At 29.9% G+C, this 22,544-nt stretch overlaps 1 protein-coding gene and 1 long non-coding RNA gene across 2 annotated transcripts; one reads left to right on the plus strand and one right to left on the minus strand.

The window, feature by feature from the left end:
• Positions 1-3,087: 3,087 nt before the first annotated feature.
• Positions 3,088-12,586, plus strand: LOC108328481 (putative E3 ubiquitin-protein ligase RING1b). Its single transcript, XM_017562354.2, has 10 exons — positions 3,088-3,251; positions 3,573-3,612; positions 7,149-7,207; positions 9,690-9,771; positions 9,897-10,017; positions 10,102-10,140; positions 10,703-11,167; positions 11,801-11,908; positions 11,988-12,173; positions 12,288-12,586. The coding sequence occupies exons 1-10, from the start codon at positions 3,203-3,205 to the stop codon at positions 12,351-12,353; spliced, it is 1,215 nt and encodes a 404-aa protein (XP_017417843.1). The 5' UTR covers positions 3,088-3,202; the 3' UTR covers positions 12,354-12,586.
• Positions 12,587-21,630: 9,044 nt separating this feature from the next.
• On the minus strand, positions 21,631-21,997 carry LOC128195222 (uncharacterized). Its single transcript, XR_008246784.1, has 3 exons — positions 21,923-21,997; positions 21,772-21,820; positions 21,631-21,688 (listed from the first exon to the last, which is right to left on the minus strand). It is a non-coding gene; the product is annotated as an uncharacterized LOC128195222 (long non-coding RNA).
• Between the last annotated feature and the right edge of the window lie 547 nt (positions 21,998-22,544).

Genomic DNA, 22,544 nt, shown 5'->3' on the forward strand with positions numbered 1-22,544 from the left:
TAAATGTTTAAGTAATTGAATAAAAGTAAAATGAATGAAGATGACAAAGAAAATAAATATGTAAAAAAATATAAGATTGATAGTATTGTCATATCAAATCTATCTGGTGGACCAAATCAATACCCTTCACTTGTGATTGAAATGTATGCAGAAAAATTTTGCGATAAAGTTTATTCGGTTGAGATAACTTTAGTGTATATCATACTAACCCTAAGAAGATATGTTAGCCAGGGACAACAATGTGTAAAAAGAAATTAATAAATATTGAAGTAATTAAACAAAAACGAAATTATTGAAAATGAAAAATAAAATGAAAATTTAAATAAATATAAGATTGATGGTAATATTAAATCCATTAAGTGGACCTAAAAAAACCCCTTCAAGATGATTGGATCGTAACCATGACCAACAACTTTTTGTGTCAAAGGTTCAATGGTTAAGAAAACTTGATTGTGCAACACATTAACCTTAACAAGGTACATTACTCGAGGCTAGTAATGTATAAAATAATAATGTCAAATAATATTTAAGTAATGAAATAAAAAAATAATTAATGAAAAAGACAAAGAAAGTAAATATAAGATTGTTGATAATACCAAATCTACCATGTGGACCAAACGAAAACCATTTCATTGTGATTGGACTATATTCTTGATGAAAATTTTTGTGATAAAATTTTTATGGATTAAGATAACTTAAGTGCACAACATATTAATCCTCATAAGATATGTTAATTGAGGACAACAATGAGTAAAATAAAAATGTTAATTAAAAAATTAAATAAAATTGTTATTAATTAAATTGACATGAAATACATTATGTGGACATAACAAAAACTCATTTTTGATGATTGGACGGTAACCATGACCAACAATTGTTTTGTGTCAAAACAGTAATGGTTAAAAAACTTGATTGTGCAACTCATTAACCTTAACAAGGTACATTACCCGAGACTAGTAATGTATAAAATAACAATGTCAATTAATATTTAAGTAATGAAATAAAATAATAATTAATGAAAACGACAAAGAAAGTAAATATAAAATTGTTGTTAATACCAAATCTACCATGTGGACCAAACGAAAACCATTTCATTGTGATTAGACTATGAAACTTTTTGTGATAAAATTAAGTGCACAACATACTAATCCTAATAAGGTATGTTAATTGAGGACAACAATGTATAAAACAAAAATGTTAATAAAATATTCAAGAAATTAAATAAAATTGAGATTAATGAAAATGACATGAAATACATTAGGTGGACCTAACAAAAACCCCTTCGTGATGATTGGTTTGTAACCATGACCAACAATTGTTTTGTGTCAAAACTTCAATGGTTAAGAAAACTTAATATTGCAACTCATTAACCTTAACAAGGTACATTACTCGAGGCTACTAATGTATAAAATAACAATGTCAATAAATACTTAAGTAATGAAATAAAAAATTATTTAATGAAAGCGACAAAGAAAATGAATATGAGATTATTCATAATTCTAAATCTATCAAGTGGAACAAACGAAAACCATTTCTTTGTGATTAGACTATGAAATTTTTTTTGATAAAATTTAATTGGTTAAGATAACTTAAGTAAACAACATGCTAATCCTAATAAAGTATGTTAATTGAGGACAACAATGTATAAAACAAAAATGTTAATTAAATATTGAAGAAATTAAATAAAATTTAGATTAATGAAAATGACATGAAATACATGAGGTGGACCTAACAAAAACCCATTCACCATGATTGGACTGTAACCATGACCAATAATGTTTTTGTGTCAAAACATCAATGGTTAAGAAAACTTGATTGTGAAACGCATTAACCTTAACAAGGTACATTATTCGAGGTTAATGATGTATAAAATAAGAAAGTCAATTAATATTTAATTAATGAATTAAAAAAAATAATTAATGAAAATGATAAAGAAAGTAAATATAAGATTGTTGGTATTACGAAATTTATCATGTGGACCAAATGAAAACCATTTCATTCTGATTGGTTGTATCCTTGATGAATTTTTATTTTGTAAAATTTAATTCGTTAAGATAACTTGAGTGCACAACATACTAATTTTAATAAGGTATGTTATTGGAAGAAAACAATGTATAAAAAAAATGTTAATTAAATATTGATGAAATTAAATAAAATTAAGATTAATGAAAATGACATGAAATACATGAGGTGGACCTAACAAAAACCCCTTCACGATGATTGGACTATAACCATGACCAATAATGTTTTTGTGTCAAAACATCAATGGTTAAGAAAACTTGATTGTAAAACGCATTAACCTTAACAAGGTACATTATTCGAGGTTAATGATGTATAAAATAAGAAAGTCAATTAATATTTAATTAATGAAATAAAAAAATAATTAATGAAAACGACAAAGAAAGTAAATATAAGATTGTTGGTATTACGAAATTTACCATGTGGACCAAATGAAAACCATTTAATTGTGATTGGGTTGTATCCTTGATGAAATTTTTTGTCATAAAATTTAATTCGTTAAGATAACTTGAGTGCACAACATACTAATCGTAATAAGATATGTTAATTGAGGACAACAATGTATAAAACAAAATTGTTAATCAAATATTAAATAAATTAAATAAAATTGAGATTAATGAAAATGACATGAAATAAAAATTTAAGTTAATATAAGATTGATGGTATGAAATCCATCAAATGGACCCAAAGAAAATCCCTTCGAAATGATTGGAGTATAATCATAGTGAACAAATTTTTGTGTTAGTTTTATTAGATAAAATAAGGGTATGTTATTTGAGGCTAACAATATATAAAATAACAATGTCAATAAATATTAAAATAAAAAGAAAATAAAATTAATGGAAACAACAACTAAAATAAATGTAAATAAAAGTAAGATTGGTGGTAATATCAAATTCATCCGGTGGACCCAGCGAAAACCCCTTCGCATTGATTGGACCGTAACTATGATGAATACGCTTTTGTGTCAAAGTTTCATTGGTTTAGAGAACTTGAGTGCACAACACACCAACCCTAACAAGGTATGTTTTTAGGGGGCAATCATGTATAAAAGAGTAAAAGCCTCACCATTTCCTTGTCACCTTTCTCTTGCTTCTACCACCTATTCTTTTCTTTCTTCACATATATTAGAGAAGTGATTCTATGGAACACAATTGAAAACCTCTAAACCAAGGTTATCACTATGAAAAATAAGAGAAACAAGCAAAATCTTCGTCGAAATGCACCCAAAGGTTAGTTTTTTTTTCTTTACTTAATTATTGTCTAATTTTTTCGATAATGATCGACCATTGAAATTTCAGTCATAATGTACCTAAATTTTTTGTTTAGGGGTATGAGATATGTGTATTCTCAATTTTTTATAAAGTTAAAAACAATGGTGAAATTTAAATCATGATTGCATTTTAAAACATTAAATTTTGTTATCAATTTTCCAAATCATTTAAAGATCTATTCTATATATGTGGATTTTTTTTAATCCTTGGCTTTCATTACTTATGGCACTTGTTGGGTTATTTTTTGTTTACCTTCTCTTCTCTTACATGTTTTTGTAGGTCTTACAAGTCAATTAGGGATTGAAGACGATGATGAAGTGTATGTTAGTCCAATTTTTATTACCTATTTCCTATTTTATTAAATTTAATTTCCCATTTTGATTTAACTTTATTTTTAATTTTTTGCTCTATGAACTTTTTTTATCGGTCTGAACTTGATTAATTATACCATAATTAATTGTGTTATTGTTTTACAATTTGTGTCAATATATGCTAAAAAATCTTAATAAAGGTTTAATATTTTAATCATAAATGAAGTAATGGTAATTAAATAATGTTTTTGTTTCTTGAAATAATCCTAATTGAAATATTTGTCTCCTATACCATAATTGTGCAATTTTAGTTTCTTGAATTGTAAATAAAATCTTCATTTTTTATCAACAATAAATAATAGATATAATAGGAAAACACTTGGATTGTTCTAACATTTTACAAAAAGACACTAGTAAAAAATTGCATTTTAACTCGTACATTATGCTTCGATTTTTCTGGAACCGAAGCATATCAAAACGCGGTGGCAGTCTCATAATTTGGAAAACACTATATGCCTCGGTTGTTAAGCAACCGGTGTCTAAAGAGAATACTGCCTCGGTTGGTAGGGTGAACCGAGGTATAAACCTCACGTGGAAAAGATATTGTCTCGGTTGACAGATGGACCGAGGCATATAAGCCTTTCTAATGGGACTTAAAGCCAGTAAAACCTAGCCTCTTAGTAGTGAAAGAGGAAACTTTTCCCCAAACACCAAGCACCTCTCCTCTTCTCCTTTTTCTCGAAGATGTGCGATGACGGTGAGAGCCTGCGACGGTGCGACGAGAGAGCCCGCGACGGTGCGGTGAGAGAGCAGCGACGGTGCTGCGATGGCGGAAACTCTTTTCTCATGAAGTGGCGAGGACGCGACGACGGCGGCGTGGTGGCGGTTAGGCGCTAGATCTACGTTTTTGGTTTTTGGTTTTTGGTTCTGTTTCTCTGCAGGTGAATGGCGAAATGGATAGTGTTTGCGGTTTGGTTCTGCATCTTAGTTTGCTCTGCGGGGCTTCTGATTGCTTGCTGGGAAAGAAGAGAGTGAAAGAAGGGAGCATCTTGATGGCAACAGTGGAGTGGTTGAAGCGTCCCTAGTAAACATTGCTCCAATCTCCGCTGGACTTCAACCTCAGCCGCTTGGATCTCCTCCGCCGTATACTCATGAAAGGTGCAGCGCGTGTCGGCAAGCCTAGCCGCCATTCCAATTGCGTCCTTCTGCTTGTAGAACTCGATCCTTCGGTTAAGCACGTCTCTCTAGCGCCTAAGCTCCTCGATTTCTCTCACCATCTTTGTTCTCTCCCCTACCGCCCTCTCGAGCTGCGTCTCCGCCCGAGTCTTGGTCAGCGTCCATATTTGAAGCCTATTGGAGAGCTCCGATTGCACCTCCGTTAGGGAACTGAGCTCTCTCTCCGCTTCCTATTTCCCCCTTCTTAGATTGGAGCAATCATTTGAGTTTGTCAAAAGTAATTTTGCCTCCACTTGTGTTAAAACATGGATGAAATAAAATTGCACTGCTTGAGATTAAAAAAGAGAGAGAAGTTTAAGGCATAAAGAGAAGGAAAAGAGAAAGCAAAAAAGCATATAAAACATAACAGAACGAGGAACCAGTGATCTCGGTTGAGATTAAAAAAATTAAAAAACTCTACTACCTCGGTTGTCTGTGAACCGAGGCAGAATCCGAACTCTTTTGACTCGGTTCAGAACCGAGACAAAAATCCTATCCCTTTTTACCTCGTCTGTATATGCTTCGATTACGGAACCGGTGTCTATAAGCAAAAATAACCAGTATCGTTTCCCTGGACTGTGCACTAGTGAGATGTTTCAACCCTCTTAAAAAAAAATTCCTATGAATGTTTGAAGCTATTGATGATAAGAGAAACAAACCAAAAGATAAGAGAATAACACAATAATCTAAAGCGTTAATATCACACATTGTCTTGTTGTATTTTTTTACACCAAAATTCAGTTGTAAAATTGCCTAAACTCTCTTTCAAAAAAGATATAGACTGAGAACTTCACTTGGATTTTGATATTATGTTTGTATCTTGCAAAGTTACTCTATCGATCTTATTTTGGTTTTTCAGTCTTGTTTTACCTCTAGATATCAATTCATCCAAAATTTTGGATTCTTTCTCGGTTATCAAAAGTATTTTTATAAAGATGTTAATGATTCTAATATTTTGTTTTCTTCATAAAGGAAAGACATTTTTTTCTGGTGAATTATTTTACGCAAATCAATCTTTAGTTATATTTATGCATGAACTTATTTTTGCCAAATTTACACCATTTCTTTGAAAGACAAGTTTTCATTATCAAATGGAGAAGTTTAGTCAAGAATTTCTATTCAAAATTTGTATAACTCATTCAATCCCATCGGCTATTATAGCCATATGTTAACAATATAGAGTGTATGCATATTTGATTTGGAAGTGTTGTTCCAAAATGTTGTTTAGGCTTTAATTATTAATTTTATTAATTAAAAAACTTGCAAATCTATGTTCTCTTTGGAAATTTTTACCATAAATATTCTTTTTTATTGCTCTTCTTAGTTTTGAGAGGTTTTGGATTTTGGTTATTTTCTTTAGGAGACAAAATTACATAGAAGAGTTATTTACTTAACTTGATATTTCCAAGGAATTCTACAAATAATTTGAAATAACATGTTAGCACTAAAAAGGGTTAAATAAAGTTTAAACTTTTTTTTATTTTTTAATTGCTGGAAAATACATAGTAATTGGTTAATGGTCTAATAGAAAAACATCTATACTTTTAAAAAGGCTTTTGATAAAACAATTTTTACAAAAATTTGAATTCAAATGTTTAGCATAGTAAACAATATACAAGTGTAATAGATAAACATTCATTTTTGTACTGACGTACTCCTCTTATGTTATTTAATTTTCCTTCAAGTTACTATTGAAGGGTCACACTAAATTAATCTTGATTATATAAGTATTATATACTTCTATTTCTATCTTACACCAGTACATATGTAACTCCTAGAAAATCTCTTAATCTCTCATGAAGATTTATAGCACAAAAGTATTCTTTGAAACTAACTTTAGTATTTTTACTAGTTTGCTTTTAGGCATAATTTTATTCTTTATAAACTAAAATTAGTTATGCATAAACTGATTTGTCAAAATTATCTAAGAACTTTAAATTCATATTTTAAGAATGTGTAACAACACCTAGAAACCAAAAACCAAATTGAAATATTTTATATATAACTTTAATTCAACAAACATAAAAAATTTAACATTACTTTTAACTTCAAATTTTAAAACAATGAAGTTTATCAATTTTTATCTTATATAGTGTTTAATTTTATAATTTTTATCTAATGTAAAACTTGTATCTGGATTATTCTCAACAGAATTGTTTTTTTTTTCTGTTGTGTATTGGTTATTGCCTCTTATTTCTTTTTATTTTATCATTATTAATGAATTTAATATATGTTTTCAAGCTACAAGAAAAAACTATAATTAAAAAAAAATGTATCAATTTTGACGTCTCTGAGTTTTCCTAATGTCCTAACTTTTGTTTTTTTATAGGTTGTATCCTTTAGACCTGGCAGACCTACGAAAGGATGTCGAATGCCCAATTTGCCTTGGTATGTATAAACATTATTTTTAGAGAATGGAAATATAATGGAAGCAAGGTTTTGTTGAAACATAATTGTTTAAGAATAAAATAAGGCAATTGTGATATTTTTTTTAACAAGATAAATGTGATAAAATGGTATATTATGATAAATCCATGCTATCTTTTAATGAGCAACAAATTTTGATAAAAAAAAGAAAAAACAAACTTAACTAAATGTCTTAGGTGGCTTTCGATGAAGCTAATCATGAAAATTAATGTATAAAATTTCATGTTCTGATAAGCTTTTTGTCAACATTTCACTTTTCCATTCCCTTTATTTTCACATCTTTATTGTCTTACAATGATGCCACTTCAAGAAGTGTTCATGATTCAGAGACAAAACATTAGTGTGTAGGATCAAAAAGGCTATTTATAACCTAAAACAAAAACAAGCTCCTAATAATGTTTCATAGGTTTCAGTCTACTGCAATTTAATTTTAATGCCAACAAATCCACATCATTTTAATATAATGTAGTGGAATTTTTATTGTTACTAATTCAAACCTTAATCACTTTGTTCAATATTCAATATTTTTCTTGATTGATAATTGAGACTACACATTCTACTATAGATTTAAAGACATATATATTCTTCTCAAATTTATCTTTCATTTGCTCCTCACTATATTAAGGTCTAAACTGTGAGTGATCTACCCTAACTAAGTTAGCTTGGACTATTAGAGATAAATGTTCTCCCTTTTTGAGATTTTTTTTTTCTTTTCTTTCTCCTCCTAACATTATGTAAGCTCAAGGGCTAAGAGAGTTCAACAGAGGCCATAATCACATGAATTTATAGTTGCTCAAAATCTAGACTTTGATTTGGGGTTTAGTGATTAAGATTTATGCCAAAATTAATAGACATCACAATTAGGAGACGTAAAAGTCGTAGCACATACTATAAAAAAAAATATTTTTACACATATTATTTTACATTTATTTGTTATTATCCGTTTTTATTTTTTATTTTATTTTTAGTTGAAAAACTATAAAAGGTTAGTCTTTTTTTGTAATGTGTCAAATAAAAGTAATATATGTCATCCTATCATTACTCTGTATTATATTTGTCTTAAAATAAACTTAATATTTTTCTTAATTTTTATTATCTCTTTATTTCACCTTTCTAATATATATAAAATGAATGTAAATGTATCTCAATTACAATTACTTTGAATATTTTTTAACCAAAGTTTTTTTAATTGGCATTAAGAATTGAATAAACAGATAAGTAATTTGGATACTTCAACTTTTTTACATTTGACACATATTCCTTACTCTGGAATCCTAACATTAGTCGGTGTAATTGTACCCTATGTTGAATTCTTTTTCAGTCTCTTATATGAAACATCTTCATCTTTCTTAGAACAAAGTCATTTTATCCGATTAAAGATTATGACATTATGATTTTTAAGATCATTTTCTTCATCCTGCCATTCCTGTAAACCAGCACACAACTAATAAACAAAATGCAACAGGGTCTAACGGACCTTTACCTCATACATTAGCTAAATTTTCAATATTCTTTCTTAAATGAGTAGTTCAATCTAACTTATTTTGTTCTTCAGTTTTCTTACTCTCAAAACCTGAAGCGCATATTTTTAGCTGAGCACTTCCAAATATACAAACCTATTGTAAAAAGTCTAGTTCTAAACCCATATAAATCTAAATATAATTTAATTAACTTACTGTAAAATGTCTTATTTATTTGGTAAAATCTCTAAAGCATAATAACACCACTCACCTGGAATTTGATTTCTTGGCTAAGTTTTGTAAGCTTTTCTTTAATTTTCAATTGAATGAAAATTACACACAGGATCTTGAATTTTCATGATACTCACTATTTTCTCATACACAGTAAAGAAGAACTAACCTGGGTCCATTGTGCACTTCTTCCTGTCTCTTCCTGTCAAATGTTCTCTCTCCTCTTACTCCTCCTTAATGCCTTCTTGATGATATAGAAGTTGTAGGATGATTTTCTCTGTCAGTTTCTATTCTTTCCTGAGAACGTTACGTTCTCTATATCTCTTCAGAAACTTAATGTGTCACCAGAACTAAAACTCTTTCCTCTTTTATGATATTTTAATTAACTTTAATAAAATACCAAAATGCCCTTTTAGAGTGAGAAGAGAGGGATTAACTTTAATAACTCTAAAATAATCCCAATAACTTTAATACCTTATATTCTAATAATCATCACATTAGAATCCTTACATCAAAGTTATACTTTAAATTACATGAACCAATGTAAATTATTAATATAATTTAACAAGTTTCAGTGCACAAGATTTGTAGAACTCCATAAAAAATATTTATGCATGTACGAAACACACAGAAGAGATACTTAAAACTAGGAATATTTTAAATTACAATTTCTTAAAGCGTGATAGGGATATGGATGTATAATCTAACTTGTTATGCTGTTCTCTATTTTGATGGTGGTCTTATATGTGTAGGGATCATTCGAAATACAAGAATGGTCATGGAATGCATGCATCGCTTTTGCAAGGAGTGCATAGAGAAATCCTTTCGCCTCGGGTTTATCCTCAAACAACCACTATTTTTGTTTAGATATAAACTGGGATGACTGTGCATTTTTTCAAACTTTGTTTTTTTTTTATCATTTATATGATTTTCAAAACAATGGAATGGTTTTGTTGCAGTAACAATGAATGCCCTGCTTGTCGTACTCATTGTTCAAGCCGAAGATCGCTAAGGGAAGACATCGTCTTTGATGAAGTGATTGCTGTCGTTTTTCCAAACATTGATGAATACGAGAAAAAGGTAATAATATCCATATGTTTTGCACATTGGCTTGTTTTTCATTTTTCAAAATGGAAAAAACTCATTAGAATGTTTTTGACCCAGGAAATAGCTTTTTCGGATGATGCAAAGAATAATATAAAGGTGAGATTTATACGTTAATTTTCCTTAATTTTGTTTCTCATATATTAATCCTCTGAAGTGCTTTAGTTAATGCACAACTAGTCAACCTAGACTTGTATTTAGTTATGTGGGTATGTACACTGAAATAAAAACTTTTAACTCAGGCAACTTATTCAATGACTCTTTTTTCTTAGTTAATAACTCTAACAATTTTATAATTTCTTATAAACTTTAACCAATATAAGAGATTGAGTTAGGAAGAATATAGTCACCAATGTCTCATTTGATTTGTAAATATCCCAATGCCCCCACACGGTCACATGTTCCCTCAAACTCTTAGAAAGCCTTTAATTATTTTATCCTTGACGTATCAACTAGTAATAAAACAGTTTTGTAAATCATATTTTTACAAGATTGAATTAGAGTTAAAATTTACTTCTTAACAATTATTCATAATTCCTTTAATATTTTTATCAATTTTAAAATTGATTAAGAGCTAGGGACAGAGACTAACATGATGTCCACGAGACCTTTTACTTGTGTCTGTAATTGTGAGAATTGAGGTGTTTTTGTGATTTGGAAGTCAATGCAAGAAGCGTATGGCCAGACTCTTGAACGACAAAATGAGGCACTGAGAAAGAAGGCTGCTGCTGCTGCAGCTTCTGGGTCAAAAGATAAATACTCAAGGAGTGGAACTCAGACACTGAGAAGAAGTGCAAGAAATGAAAGTGCATTTTCAGAATCTAGTTCTAGCAGGGACATGACATTGCCTCCTATTGCTGAAGAGAGAGAGACACAAGTCATACCTGTCAGAGACTTTGCTGATTTACAGATACAGCCACAAAGCTCTCAGCATGAGACTAATGCAAGAACAGTTGCAGGTGGAACAATTCAAAGTCTCATTGCCTCATCTGATAAACTTGTATGGGGGCGATTTGGCCCCAGGAGTCACACCAACAGCAATGCTAGGCATGCCGCTGCTTTGAGGAGCAATCGCTTGGAGAGATTCATTGATCATCTGCAAAACTCCAATCAAAATGATGATGAGGTACTTTCTTTCTTTAAACCTTTATGTATCTCTCTATTTTATATAAACTTACAAGTAATGGTACCATGAAATACTGTTATATTCATTTGAAGAGTAAAATGATTATAAAAATGTAAATTTTTATATTTTTTTAAAAAAAAAAGTGTGTAAAAACTAAGAAAGGATAGTATTAAATAAATGTAAAAAATTTAAATGTGTCAAAGAATTAGTTTTTATTTACAATCTATAGTTTAAGGATTTCATAAATAGTTTTTTTCCACTGTTTATTAATGAAATTGTCATTTTATTATTTCCATGATAGGGTTGGACAAGAAAACCCTTATAAATGCATGCATGCAGACCTTTAGTTATTTAGGATTCAGGTGTTCCAATTTGGACAAGGGTTTGAGTGTTAATTGGCTGATTTCTATTAAAATCTCCTTAAAACTTAGGTATAAACTATAAAAAACAATTAAATTAACATCTTATTGTACATATTATATATGTGGATATAAGCCTTCTGTTGAACAGCAGGTCAAAAGCATGTTATCATCTCTTCTCCATATTCATTTCTATTTTCACTATTCTGATTATCAGTTTTCAAACTACAACAATTAATCTTACATATACAATGATTTTTAAACCTAATTTCAGCTGGACATCTATATCAAACTTGTCTCTTTTGAGGAAGAAAGAGTGACAAATTTGGCAAGGCCATACCTTAACTGCAGACCTACTCTCTCAATCGACCAACTTTGCCAGGTTTTTCTCTTCCCATCTCATGAAACCTTTTATTTTAGTATATGTATTTTTGGTGCTAACGTTGTTGTTCTGTCCGCAGTATGTTGCCATTGAAACCTTGCTGCAAACTGAAGAAATTGAATTGTACGTGGTGAAGGGGTGTGAACCTGGCTTTGTAAGCGGTCGTGAAAAATTTGTTGCAGACAAATATGAGACTCAATTTCTTGAGAGAGGGGATAAAACTTTGGCTGAAATCATACCAAACAATCTCAGCCTTGGCCATCTGGTAATAGATTTATTCTTTAAAACTTGAACATGTTACTACACACGTTAAATTAAAACAAATAAACCATAGCTTTTACGAATTTTAATAATTGTCACTTTTTGTCTATGTTTTCAGGTCTTAGCTTACAAGAGGAAGAAGTGGAACTTGAATGAAGTGTTATCCTGCTCTGGTTCTGAATGATGAGTTTCTTACCTAAACTATGATGCGTTGAATAAATAATATACTATTAAAGCATGAAAACTTTCAATTATGCTATTTATGACTCTCTTTCTGGAAGCACAAAGAACTTGACTTTACAATGCTTATAATAAGGTACCCTGTGTATCAGTCATGTTATGAACATGAAACCATTACAGTTTGTTAAATGTTGGTATTATCTGACATTGGATACATATTTCATTGTCTCTTTTCTATTTTTCTTTCTTGGCTGGTAAATTTATACTCCACATATATGTAGGAATTGTTTAGATAACTTTCTCCATGAATTATATATTGAAAATAAATGTAAGAAATTTTGAATTGAAGGTTTTATTTTATAAGTTAAAATTATTTTATGGATAAACTCATTTGTATATAATTTTTTCAAAATTTGATTTTGGACTTGTGTACATAAGTTAATTTTAGATTACACAAAAAAAAAGTGTTTTTTTTTTTCTAAAAGGCCTTTTATTAGTTTGATACAATAGGTTGAATTTTCCTTATGTGAAAATCACGTAAAAAATGTTTTTAGGTTAAAAAAAATTACATATTTATTCCTCTAAAATAACAATTTTATGAGAAACGTAGTGTTGGTTGTAACTGAAATACCCTTTTACTACCATGAATTGATCGATGAAAAATGGCTCAGTCTTATTTTTAATGGTCTTAGGTACTTGATTAACTTGTTAAATATTCTTATTATTTTTTATTATTTTTTGGTTTTGTTTTTTATCACACGATGCCATGCTAGTCAACACTAACTTATATATGCTCGACAAAGAGTAAATATTTTACACAATATCAAATATTTGGCATCTTATACATGTTATTTTGTAAACTAAGTTTGTAAATTATAATGATAAGTAGAATGAGTAATGAACTTTTATACATTGTTTTTGAGCTTATATCGATTTTAAGGAAACATTTTTATTATTATATATGAATATAGATAATATTTAATTTTTTAAATTAATAATGAAACTGGAATAAGTATGTATATATTTATTCCCGTTTCAATACATATCACTGTCATTATACTTATTTTCTTTTTAAATTATTAAAATTATTTTAATTTATTAAATTATATAAAACACTTGTATGAAATATTTTTTCTTAGTTTCTTATCTTATTTTTAAATACATTCGATTATTTTTACTAGTTTTAACTTATTTTATCCTTTTCAATTTGTTATTTTATAATTTTATTTGATATTTATACCATTCATTTTCTTCTTAATATTTTTTTGGAAGAGAAAATTGTTTTCTATATATATATATATATATATAATATTTTCTTTGTCACAATTTTTATTTTTTTAATAAAATTATTTAATTAATATTGACAAGAAACGAGGATAAGATAAATTTTTATTCTAGAAAAGAGGACAAAATACTAAATCTGCATCAACTTCACTCTTTATCATCTATAATAATAAAAATAAATATATGACATGGTATATTATATACTTTAAAAATGTTTTTAGCATATATTTTAAACCTATGTCTTTAGTTTTTAAATTTTGATGTGAAATTAAAACTTATTCATCCTAAATTTTGATACATTTTAGTCTATAAACTTTAAAGTTTTAAATACTCTATCATTTTCTAATCACTTGATTCTTTCAATTAAGATATGTCTCAATCTTTAATGCTATAACATAAGGGATTTTTAATTCCCACACATTGTTTTAACCCAACCTCAAACATGCATAGGATTATAAACAATGTGGTTTTGTAATTTAATAGGGTAAAGACCATCACATAGGTCACCATAATCAACAATTTTCAATTTATTCTTTAAAATAAAATCAAAATCCATAAAATTAAAAGAAAACACCATATGTGCAAGTTAAGAAATGGAAATTAAGTTCTCTAAAACTAGGAACATAGAAGATTTTTTTCTAAACAAAAAGTAAAACCATTGCTTAAAACTAAATTGCATGTCTTAATGGCCTCCACATGTTAACTTATCTTGCTTCCTCAACAGATACAATGCTTACTTCCCATTGGTCTCTTTAGCTTTTGTATGTGTTGTATGGTATTACAAACATGGATTGTAGATCAGAAACTTAAAAGAGTATCCAACAACATCATACTTAAATAGAGAAACTAAGTTTTTAGTGATGCGATACATAAAAAGTATCCATCAGGTGTAAGAGAAATACAATTTCAACTATCAAACGATAGGTTCTGATAACTTCCATTGAAACCTTCACTTTATTCCCCTTAAAGATGAACTTCTCATTTCGATTTATGTTTTGGGTTGAAAGGAACCTCTACATCACATTAGAAACATAAGTCAAACATCTAGAATCAATCCACCAAATAATATGGGAAACTCCAGTTAAGTTTGATCCGAAACATAAGAATTATGTTCACCTTTCTTTTCAAACCATGCTTATTTAGGCATTTCTTTTGGAAATGTCCAGACTTCCCGTAAAAATGAAATTTATCATTTTTCTTCTGGATTTTAGTATAGGACTCGTCAATCTTTAATGGTTCTTTATTCTTTCTATGTTTATTAATAGTTTTCTTTCCAGCTCATTGATTTCTCACATAATTAACAAAGTGGCTTCCTAAGTTCTTTAGTCTGGTTTCCTCTTGAACTAACATACTATGCAATTCATGCACATTCTATTTGTCTTTCATGGTGTTATAATGAGTTCAAAATGAATTGCATAAGAAACTTTTCATCCATTGTCATTCCTAGAGAATTGGGTCTTGTTGTTATATTTGTCATATCAATCATGTGTTCATGCGTGATACAAGAACCATTAAACTTCAAGGTGGTTAAGTTCATTAATTAATGACCTAATAAGGGACTTGTTAGAAGTTTAAAAACGCTCTTCCACAAATTTCATAAATTCTTTCACATTCTTAGTTTTGGGAAGAGTGAACTTAATGTTAATTACTATGGTCATTGTTGATAGGAGGAGCACTGTGATAGTTGAACCCAATTCCTATGATATTTTTTGATGATGACAACACATTGTTAATAAAAATACATGTGTATGTATTGCGTTTAGGGCTGGGCAAAAATAACTGATTTATACTGTACTATAGTTAATTGTACTATATTATACTAAAAAAAATTGATCCATTTTTACTAAAAGTTAAATATATTGTTTTATAGTTCAGTTTTAAAAAACTAAACTTATGAAATTTTCTGTTTAGTTAACTATAGTTAACTGTATTGTGTTTTTACGAGACTAAGGCTCCCTTGTGTTTAAGCCCCTTCTTCCTTGCATCACTCTCTCTCATCTTCCTCCAACATCAGATTAGGGTTCGAGTCTTGCGATTCACAGTCTCTCACGCAGTGTCTCATGCTAGCCGTTAACAACTGAGATTGAAAGATGGGCATGCTTGTTTTTTTATCAGACTATCAATTCTGTGTTCCAACTATGAGATCGATTTCTTTTTCCACAATTAATCGAGTAGATTTCTGTAAATGTTATAAATGCAAATAATTGGAGTGCACTCCCTGCTGTGAAGTGTGAACAGGGGAATCGCGTGAAACACGATTTGGGATTTTAATTATATTAAAAGTAACGTTTGTTTTCACTCGAAACATTTTCCAATATTAAATCACTATGACAGAGTTTTTATTCCAAATAAAAAAAGAAATTTTTTATTCCAAATAAATCACTGTGATAGAGTTTCAAATCACTGTGACATAGTAGTGACATCCACCTTATCAAATTCTTTATTCCAAATAAAAGAAGAAATTGTTTTACAAAAATTGCAATCAAAATGGTTCAATTTCAGATTATAATCTAAAGTGACTTTGTTATTAGATAGTGTTAAAATCAGATTTTAAAACTAGTGCAGTGTAAAAATCAGTACAATTCAGTTTAAAATTAGTAGTTCGGTTAAAATTAGTGCAGTTTACAATTCAGTTAGTAGTTCAGTTCAGTTTATATTGTAGTTTAGTACAATATAGTATAGTTCAGTTCAATCCAGTTTGATAAAACAAAAAACAGTTCAGTTCAGTTTGTCTGAACTATTTTACAGTTCAGTTCAGTTTTAAAAAAATAGTTTTTAGTTTAGTACAATTTTTAGTAGTGCACTACAGTTCAGTTCCATTTGCCCACCCCTAATTGTGTTATATGTGTTTATGCTTATTGTGAAATATGCGCATATTGTGATCGTCACATTTGACATATTGCGTTGACTGATGCATGCTACTGTGTTTGTAAAGTGATCATATTTGTGTATGCACAATATATGTTTTGAAATAGAAAAACCACATGCACAAAAGCATATCTGCATGACTTAATCGGTTATAGTGTTGTGATAATCAATTAAGGTCATCAGACAACTTGAGTTTTAAATTGTGACAAAACAACAAGTTTTGAATCGATTACGTTATCGATTAAAACTCATGTGTTTGCACATATCATTTCCAAAAGTGCTGTGATAAGTTTTGGGAAAGAAAAATTTTCAAAAATCTTCTAAGTGTTAAAGATTAATCGATTACATGGATTATGTATTCAATTAAGTTTGTTAAGATTTGAAAACTGACTTATGCTTATCTAACTGCTATAACAGTCATATTTTTAAATATGTTTGACTAAACATTTAATGAGAATCGATTGTATTAATTGCGTATTCAATTAAGGAGCCAAGTTGGTTTTAATTCTGTTACACTTGTGTAATGTAACCGATTACATAAGTTGGCTAATCGATTAAATTGTGTCAGGATTGACTTAAACTATATATTGACGCATTTATTGAAATTCTGTAAGAAAAGAAGAAAATTGAGATTTACATTTTTCATATCTGATTCATATTCGTTTGAGAAGCTTTACAGAGGTGATCAAAAGCTCTAAGAAACAAGAACTTGAAGTGGTTTACTATTCTTGAAAATTTCTTGAGAGGCAAACTTGACTGGATTGAAAAGGATGATCGTTCTGAACAACTGAGGTGCTTGTTGTTTGATCAGGAGAAGAAGATTCACAATCTTTGATTTGTGGTTCCCTGTGCGTGCAGCCAAGAAGAAGAACGAGGAGTTCTTTGTACTTTGAGAGGGTTCTCAAAGGGGTGACTACAAGAGAGGATTGTTCTTGCTGCAGGTTTTTGTATTGGCTATATTAGATTAGTGAGTTAGAGAGGTTGTTTACATTTTGACAGGTTGGTCGCTGTAAAAGCCTTGTTGTAAAAACTCAGATCTCTATAGTGCAATTGGCTTTCAATCTCAGGTTAATTAAAAGGACACTAGATGTAGTCATTGAGGCCAAACTAGTATAAAAATCAGAGTTTGATTTTTCTTCTCCCTATCTCTCTACATTAATCGATTACATATTGTCATTAATTTATTACACATACTGTTACATTGCACGCATATTGCTTACTGTCCAAGAAAGGTTTAAAGAATCATACCATTTGCGAAAAAGATTTGAAAAGCGTTTATTTTGATAAAACACCAATTCACCCCCCTCTTGGTGTTGAGAAACAAAGCTCATTAATTCTAATAGTTATTCTCATAAACATCAGACTAAGTTTGTTAGACCTTTCTTGAGTTCTATAATGAGTTTTCTCTTTATTTCAAATAATGGAGATTGGATATATGTAAAAGTGGGAGAAAATTTTTCCTATTCAAGGTTATTCACGGGGAAGGAAAACTGATTTTTCAATTCGCGGCTTCCTTTCCAATTCCAATTGGAATGACATTCACCATGACAATGAAATACAATTTCACCAATGACAGCGGAAAAAGAACATACGCATATATTTATGATTTTCATTTCTACAGGATTGGTCAGACACTCTTAACTCTTTAATGTCTTAGTCTTCAGGTTTTTCCAATCTTCTTTGTCCAATTTAAAAAATGTTTCGATCATTGAATCGCTCGGTTGACACTTGTAGAAGACACTCTAATGCTTAAGTTAATATATGTTTAAATGTAAGGGTATAAAATGCAGTAATCAATGTATCAACAATATTACTTGGATCTTTTATTTATACTATTTTGTATTAAGTTTTTACTTACTACTGACCAAATTACGACCAAATTGTGTCTTAATAAAATTATTTAGCTTATCTGTGTTAAGTTGCTTTTAGATTGATTAATTGTGCCAGATGTCTATTGATCGATCATGTTCGATGTCAATAATCGACATGTCTAATCGACCTTTAACTTGGTCCACTACCTTTAGATGTTTGACCAGACGATCTTTACTAGTTCATATTATACAATTCAAATTTGAAATCAATTACACTTAGAAAGATAAAATTAAGGTTAATATCAATTTGGAAAAAAATTAATTTGAAAAAAAATATCATAACATAATAATCATAAATCTAACGACACATTCTTTTATATATATATATATATATATATATATATATATATATATATATATATATATATATATATATATATATATATATATATATAAAAGTTACTCTAATTTTTATGATTTTCTAATTCAATTTCAAAAAATTACTCTATAAAATCTTAAAATTTATGATTCTCACACCTCCACATAAATCATAATAAGATATTAACATACGAGATATTCAACAAAAATACAGTGAGAATATGCTCTCCATTATCCTTTTTTTTTCAATCTTTTCTCCTCTCTACTTTTTTATGATTTATAATGAGAAAAATTTATGCCCAAAGAGAGAACTCAAAATTCTTTTATTGATCAATGTTTGGCAAATTAAGTACTCTTGATATTTATTTTATTATAAGTTTTTTATTAACCAATAACTTTTTATATTTTATTAAATCACGTTTATGTTCATCATCATTATACTTCATAATATAAGTAGTATAATTGATACACATGAGTATTTATGTAAATGGATAGACATCTATGAAATCTTACTTTCATATTTGATTGGCATAAGATAAAATTCAAAAAGAAGCACATTCAAGGATTAAAGAAGACAGCACTTGAACAAATCAAAATAGAGATAAAGGCACAACATGCATAACAGGACTGAAGTGGAAATCCTGTTAAAAATAGACAATCCGTTTAAGGTAAGGCCAGCTAAAATTTTATTAGGATAGGTTTTCGGTAAACTACGGATTTTTAACTAACTTTATTATATTTTGTTTTTCTATTTTTCTCTTCTACAAAAATATTTATATATTTTATTTGTAATACACTTATTTAAGTTTTTCTAATATGATCAAATGAATTTTATCACCCATATTTAATTAGTATGTGTTAAAATTTAGACTTTAAGCTTAACTCAATCACACAAAATCAGTTTATAAGGTGAGGTTTGCACCCACTTATATACAATAATTGGTCTTATCCCTAGTCGACATGAGACTTCCAACACACTCCCTCACGTCGAGGTATATACAGATCGAGCATGAGACTAGACATTAGTAGATGGTCCGATAGCGGTAGTCTGATAACGAGTGGAAATATACCCAACAAACATCAAATATCTCTAGGATAGGCTCTAACCTGACTCTAATACCGTGTAAGAAATGAACTTTAAGCTTAACTCAACTCCAAAATCAGCTTGTAATGTGAAATTTGCATCCACTTATATACTCTAAATTGGCCTTACTTCTAGTCAATGTGAGACTTCCAACAATAAGAAATAGATTTGAAATTTAAATCAAACTTTTAAAAAATAAACTTTAAATCTAATTCAATTTTACAAAATCAGATTATAATATATATATATATATATATATATATATACACTCTAAATTAGTTTTTATTTATAGTAGATAAATACTCTCAACACCTTTCATCCAATTTTTTTCGTTGAAATGTTGTAAAACCTGTTTATATTGAAAAATCCATTTGGTTTCTGAACATTACTGGGTAAATTGTACCATCTCCGTAAGGCTAGAGATTTGATTACCTGTGAAATTGTAAGGCTCTTCCGCAAGCAAAGGCATGAGATTTTTTCGACATTCTTCTTTTTTTCTTTCAAACCATTTCGACCGCCAACCTTATGCAGGATTTTTCTCGCGGATCATAGGATTTGGGTTGGCTCACAAACTCTATAAATAGAGTGCGATACATTGTCCAAAATAGACACTCATTCTCCTTTTTCTGTTATTTTCGTCCTTCTATCTTTTCTTTCTTAAAATATCTCAAGTTTATTTTTCTATTCTTTTTTAGAGTTCCTTGCTAGTTCTAATATCCTTAGAAATTTTCGAGAAGTTCTTGTTGTATCGTAGGGGGTCTGCACAACATACCACAAATCAGTCCTTAAGGACAATGGATCTACACACCTCGAGAAATCTTTGCTCGTGGTTTTTATTATTTTTGTCAACATCTTTACTACAATCTTAAGGACTTATGACTAATATCAACAACCCAATTCTAGAGAATCAGAACATCGTTTTCAAAACTCAAACAATCTTCACAAAACCTTTCCCAGATGTATCAAAATTTAAGGTCTTCTCTGGTATGAACTTCCAGTGTTGGCAACAACATGTGTCTACCCTATTAGACATGTATGTAGTTGGTACTACTTTGTCATTTAAAAAAACCCGACTCTAGCCTTCCTTCAAATTCAAAATAAGTTGAAGATTCACTAGTGCAGAAAGGGCTATAGACGTCCGTTCTGTGGGCCTTTTGACGTCCGGCGTTTCCCCAACGTCTATGTGGGTGACGTCTATGTAGACGTCCGTTGTGTCAGGCCGGACGTTCATATAGATGTCCGTTGTGTCTGGCCAGACGTCTATATAGACGTCCGCAGTGAACCCTCGGACGTTCATATAGACGTCCGACACCTCTCCCCCGGACGTCTACGTGGCTGAATTGTTAGTGGTAGGGTCTGGGGGGTTGGACGTCCGTTAGTGCACTGCCGGACGTCTATAGACGTCCAATTGTGCACTAACGGACGTCTACTGGGCGTCTTTTTTTTAAAAATTGATTTATTTTTTCAATAAAACCACACCTGAAAAGCAGAAAAATGTCCCAGAACAATTTTGCAATAATATAAATATGCGTTTCATATAAACAAAGTTCTACATAATATGGAGTTCAATCCACTACCAAAAGTATCAACATAAAACTTAAACTAAAACTAAACAATGTTCAACAAGAAATAAAACTATTCCTAACTCCATCTTTGTAGAAGATAAGCGGTCCACTCCTGCCTTATCTGTTTAATTGTGTCCTCTGGAATAGGCGATGTACTCTTGAAGCGTTGCAAAATTCAAGAAAGATTCATTATGGTTTCATATATGTTGAAGATGAATTTGATTTGTAATGTATTGAAGGTATACATCATTACCTCATTCCAGTCATCTGTAATGACAGCTCGAATGATGGTCTTAATCCAACACATCACATAGAAGCCACATTCCCATGAATCTAGCTGCTGGTTACACTAAAATGACAAACTAAATAGTTAAGAATTTAGATCATTCAATAACATGGAAAATGAATTGGAAACTATAAATGACTTACAACCTTTGGATACAAAATTTGAACCAGTTGACCACGAGATTTACCAATAACTCTGTACAGATTGAAAACACAAAGTATAATTAATATGACTATATTTATCATAAAAGTTAAAGGTGAACATCAAATTCAAAGTCATTTTTGGAGAAACATTTACCCTTGAAGCATGGTTCTCAAGTCATTTTTCATCCTCCTGTGCAACGAACAAAACCATATAATTTTACATTGTTTGGGAATGATGACCACCAACTGCCAGTGCGACCTATCACGAAGGACAAATAGTTATTCAACTAATTAAGGAAACTATAATAATAAACTGACCACATATAACAACACCTACCCCTCAATGTATGGGACAAGGTATACGTCTCTTTTTGACTCATCCATCCATGTTTGCAAATAATGTTGTCTGTTTTGAAGTGTGTTACCAGACGGTTGAATGGTCTGAGGTTCAACAAATCCGTACATGGAAGACCGACCTTGGTTTACAACGATTGTATCCATGTATCCATGTACCTAAAACCACATGTTGGACAATACTTTAACGAAGCAAACTCCTTTGTGTACAAAACACAATCATTAGGACAAGCATGTATCTTTTGATATTCAAGACCCATTGGACATAAAAAAATTTTGGCCTCGTAAATACAAATAGGTAGAGTATTATTTTCTGGAAGCATCTCCTTCAACAACTCCAACAACTCGGTGAAACTTTTATCGGTCCATCCATTCCTTGCTTTTAAACTAAACAACTTTAAAGTTGAAGACAAACGTGTAAA

Source organism: Vigna angularis, chromosome 2 (genome assembly GCF_016808095.1).
Source record: "Vigna angularis cultivar LongXiaoDou No.4 chromosome 2, ASM1680809v1, whole genome shotgun sequence".
In the NCBI taxonomy this organism is placed as follows: domain Eukaryota; kingdom Viridiplantae; phylum Streptophyta; class Magnoliopsida; order Fabales; family Fabaceae; genus Vigna; species Vigna angularis.

What these genes read in the sequence shown, in the direction of transcription:
- LOC108328481 (XM_017562354.2), top strand. Translation starts at nt 3,203, where the DNA reads ATGAAAAATAAGAGAAACAAGCAAAATCTTCGTCGAAATGCACCCAAA. An exon ending in CCAATCAAAATGATGATGAG is followed by an intron (nt 11,168 to 11,800) that starts GTACTTTCTTTC and finishes ACCTAATTTCAG; the next exon opens with CTGGACATCTATATCAAACT. An exon ending in ATCTCAGCCTTGGCCATCTG is followed by an intron (nt 12,174 to 12,287) that starts GTAATAGATTTA and finishes CTATGTTTTCAG; the next exon opens with GTCTTAGCTTACAAGAGGAA.